This window comes from Melanaphis sacchari, unplaced genomic scaffold (genome assembly GCF_002803265.2).
Source record: "Melanaphis sacchari strain LSU unplaced genomic scaffold, SCAv2.0 Contig497_pilon_pilon, whole genome shotgun sequence".
NCBI classification, from domain to species: domain Eukaryota; kingdom Metazoa; phylum Arthropoda; class Insecta; order Hemiptera; family Aphididae; genus Melanaphis; species Melanaphis sacchari.
The window spans coordinates 29,766-34,703 of record NW_020271333.1 but is presented as its reverse complement, the minus strand read 5'-3'; the positions used below and the strand labels follow the sequence as shown (position 1 = coordinate 34,703).

The 4,938-nt window shown below is 32.9% G+C and overlaps 1 protein-coding gene across 1 annotated transcript; it reads left to right on the top strand.

Moving 5' to 3' along the window:
- The first annotated feature begins 2,741 nt into the window (after positions 1-2,741).
- Positions 2,742-3,815, top strand: LOC112598623. Its single transcript, XM_025345142.1, has one exon. It carries the CDS (start codon positions 2,742-2,744, stop codon positions 3,813-3,815), a length of 1,074 nt encoding a protein of 357 aa, XP_025200927.1.
- Positions 3,816-4,938: the final 1,123 nt, after the last annotated feature.

The window sequence follows — 4,938 nt, the reverse complement described above, 5'->3', positions numbered from 1 at the left end:
GATGGTACTTCCCATGCAGGCTCAGCGATACTCTTAAAATCAAACATCAAACATACAATCCTCCCAACTTACCAAACAAATACCATTCAAGCGACAAACATAGTCCTAACCTTAAATAATATACCCACTACAATTTCTTCGGCTTACTTTCCACCTCAACAAAAAAATGAGCACACTTGACCTCCAACAATATTTCAATTCACTAGGACATACTTATATTGCTGGCGGCGATTTCAACTCCAAACATCCCTCATGGGCTCAAGACTATCAAACACCAGAGGTCGCAGCTTAAATAATCCTTGACTTTTTTATCACCACCCTCCCAAACCACATTGCATTTCAAATTTTTGATTCACTAGACCTCTCCTCAGACCATACGCCTGTGATCCTATTATTAAATGACACATCCTACATAACCAAATCTTTTCCTACCCTAACACCAGGTAAACCAAACTGGTCGAAATTTCGGAATATCCTAGAAAACCAAATTAACCTTAATACATCACTCAAAACCCCGTCTGATATCGAATCAACCGTTCTTACATTTACTTCTCTTATTCAAAAAGCAGCACTCGACTCATACATTAAAACCAGTGATATCCAAAACACTATTAAAATCATACCTCAACACATCTCCCAATTAATTAGTGAAAAACGACGTGCCCGCGCAAAATGGCAAAGAACCCACTTGCCTAGCGACAAAAAAATTTATAATAATCTTACTACTTCTCTTAAGAATACATTGCGTAAAATCATTTCAAATAAATTTCACAATTATTTAAATTTTATTAAAAACGCTGATAACTCATTATGGAAAGCAACAAAAAATATTCTCAGAGAAAAAACCAAAATTGCTCCCTTGCGTTACCCAGACAACTCACTAGCTATCTCTAATTTTGACAAGGTAAATTTATTTGCCACAGATCTTGAGAATAGATTCACGCCCCATGCAGATATCCAAAACAGAGATCACATGTTGCATGTAGAATCCCTACTCAACCAAACTCTTCCTATGTCTCTACCGACTAAACATACCTCCCCGTCTGAAATTCTACACATAATCAAAAAACTTCACGATAATAAAGTACCAGGTCACGACCTTTTAACCAATCGTATAATAAAAAACTTGCCTAAAAAATCCATAATATTCCTCACGTTCATCTTTAACTCGATCCTACGACTATCTTATATTCCTCCTTCATGGAAGCATTCAATCATTATACTAATCCACAAGCTAGGTAAACCTGAAAATCTTCCATCTTCTTATCGTCCAATTAGGCTACTACCATCATTTTCAAAAATACTTGAAAAAGTAATACTAAAAAGAATCTACCCAATCATTAATGTTCAAAATACGATCCCAAACACTAAATTTGGATTTAGAAATAAACACTCAGCCCTACACCAAGTCCATAGAATTATAGATAACATTGCTTCTTCGCTAGAAAGAAAATACTTCTGCTCGGCTGTGTTTCTAGATGTTGCCCAGGCATTCGATCGTGTGTGGCACAAAGGACTTCTATACAAAACCCGATTTCTTCCTGCTCCTCTCTACCTCATTATTGACTCATATCTCTCTAATCGTACCTTCCAAGTACGCTGTGAAGATGTCCTTTCTGAAACTCATACTGCAAAAGCAGGTGTACCCCAAGGTAGCATTCTTGCACCCACGCTCTATAATATTTACACTTCTGATATTCCCCACTCTAACCTTACTAGCCTAGCTACTTTTGCCGATGACACTGCATAACATCCTCCGATCCAGATATAGATAAGTCAACGGGGTACCTTCAATCCCATCTAATGAATTACAAAATTGGTTTCGCCTATGGAGAATTAAAATAAATGAAAACAAATCATCACATATCGCATTTACGCTTCGACCAAATAACAGCCCCTCGATTACTCTCAATAACGAAACTATTCCTAGAGAAAGTTCAGTAAAATACCTAGGAATTCACCTAGACCAAAGATTAACATAAGCCACTCACATCAAAACCAAAAGAAAATCAATGAAACTAAAACTACATAAACTTCGTCAACTTCTCCGTTCTAAAATGTTACTTAGTGACAAAATTCTTGTATACAAACAATTAATTCGTCCTGCATTGACATATGGTATTCAAATCTGGGGCTCAACCAAAAACTCAAACCTGAATCTCCTCCAATCCTTTCAGTTGATTAGCCTCCGTCTTCTGACAAATGTACCTTGGTATGTTAGTAATCATACAATCCATAAAGACCTGAACATTCCAACTCTTCACTCCCTCGCTTCAACACACTATAAAAAATTTCATTCTAAAACAAATAATCATCCAAACCCGCTAATCTCAAACCTCTCCTCTAAGACTATCCCGGACAACCCTCCCCGTCGACTAAAACAAAATTGGCCTCGTGATTTACTTCGCTAAATAAAAAAAAAAAAAAAACCAGTTTGAAGTAGTGTCAATGGACGCTCCCTTCACTCAAGCCTCCAAACCTTGTAAAAAAAAAAAAAAAAAATCAAATTTATTTTTTTTTTTTTTTTAAAATTTTATTAAAAATTGTAAAAATACTTATATTAAAAAAAAAAAAAAAAAAAAGATAAAATATAGAGTATTAACATCAAAATTAAAAATATAAACCAAAAAAATGTTACTATGGAAACTATTAAATTAATATAGTTTAGTTGTTTTATTACTGTACATCTATACAACAATAGTATTTTGAAAATTTTCTATTTCAAATTTAAAAATTTAAAAATGAAATTAGATGAAGTTAACGTAGCGGAACTCAGCCCTAGTAAACTATTAGAGTATTCAAAAAAATGTGTTATTTTGCTAAAACAAAAAGATAAAGAAATAACATTGTTACAAGTTGATCGAAATCAAGCAAATATAGCTTTAAAAGTTGCCCAAAAATCTGTAAATAAACTTCAATTAGACATGACTAAAATGGAAAAAAAAGCAATTGATGATGCTATCATAATACAAGGTCTTCAAAAACGATTACGTATGCAATGCGAGGAGTTCACATATCAAAACACCTACAACTTGGATGTCAAACGTTTGGAATGTGAACAAGCTATTAAAGCAATAGATTTAAAGTGGGAAAATCATAACAATGATTTATTTTTATTGAATCATTCGCTTCGAGATGATTTGAAAAAACAAAGTGTACAACACACAAACGAAAAATTAAGTATGGAAGTTCGAAGTACTAAACGTTTAAATGATAGGGTCAATGTGATAAAATGTAGTGCAGCCCGTTATTTATCAGAGATAGACGAAGAACAAAAATATGCAATTCGCTTTGTCCAAAAGAAACATATATTAGAGTTACGATCAGTTAGATCCTTAAATAATGATAACATGCGGATAGTAATGGATAAGTACAATAAAGAAATCGATGAATTAAAAGACGGATTTAAAGAAAAGTTAGATCAATTTTTAGAGTTGTCTGAATCATTACAACGCAAACTAGAATCCATTGCCGAGGATAATCAGTTTTTACAAAATCGTAAGTCTATTATTGAAAAAAAAACAAAAATGCTTGATGACTCTTCTCAATTACTTTTAAAAAGAAATGAATACTTAGAAAAGGAAAACAAAAGTTATAATAATTGTAAAAGACAATTAAAAAGCTTTAATAAGGAATTGCAAAGTATTAAAGTACGTTTAAAACAGGTATGTTACGAAAAAGATTTATTAGAAGAAGAAAATCGCAAGATGAAATTAGGCCTTGAAAAATACGACGAATTCCATGATAAAACAATAAGGGACATGAAAAGAAGATTTTTGGAGATAATGTTAGTGTCAAAGCATGAGACGAAATGATATAACAAGCTGAACCACGAGTAGCGTGTAAATTTTTTTAAAATAGATAAAACTTATTATACCTATTTCTTTATTTTAAACTTAAGATATAATGATTTTATTGACAAATATAATAGATATTGATGACATAGTTGTTCGTTCGTCCTGTAGTAAACCCAAGGTAACACATAATTCATTTATTACCCATTGTCTTATTTTATTTACCAATCAACGGATGATACTCGCATATTAACTGTACTGAGTAATTCTTAAAACAATTTCCTTAATCAAGTGCAGGTAGCCCAAATATGACATTGAATGTTCACATAAATACGGGTGTTTTATATATTTAAGATCAGTCTTAAGTTACTATTCTAAGTATTCACTACGGACACACGGACTCCTACGGAGTGTTTATTGTCGTTGTGTCCATAATTTAATTAAATAACAATTCTAACTTTTATTGTGTTATATTATTTATAACCACCTTTCCTTATTTTACCCACGTCGAAAACTACGTAGATGCATCGTCGTAAAAGAAACATTGTTCGCAGCAGTGACAGGGCTGTGCACTACAAATTTGGTGTCAGGTTAGCCTAGGCAGTGTCATAAAATCTATCCCAATTTTCGAGGGGGGTAGTGAATCCGAGTTAAAAGCATTTGAGCAAAAATGCAAATTTTTATTAGAAAACGTAACAGACACTTATAAACCTAAAGAATTAAAGATAATTTTGTCAGAATTAAAGGGCGAGCTTTTGACGTCGTCAGATATAGGGAAATAACTTTATGGGAGGAACTTAAAAAACATTTTCAAACTATTTTCGGGGCCTCTCATTCAACCACATTTTTACAAAACCAATTAAACTCCATAAGACAAAATAAAAACAAGTCTATTATTAGTTTTTCCGGGAGAATCGAAAAAGCTTACAATGAGCGTACACACGTTTCAACCTTAAATAAATCACCGGAAGAGGCCGCCATTATTGCTAAAATGATACAAGGGCACGCATTAAAAGTATTTATCTTGGGAGTATCATATTCCATTCGAATTATTCTAAAAGCGAGACAAGTAACTCGTCTAGAGGAGGCAGTTTTTATAGCAATTGAAGAGAAAAATTCGTTTTATATCGAACCACCGTTTTCA

Coding starts and splice junctions, on each gene's coding strand:
- LOC112598623 (XM_025345142.1), top strand. CDS start 2,742: ATGAAATTAGATGAAGTTAACGTAGCGGAACTCAGCCCTAGTAAACTA.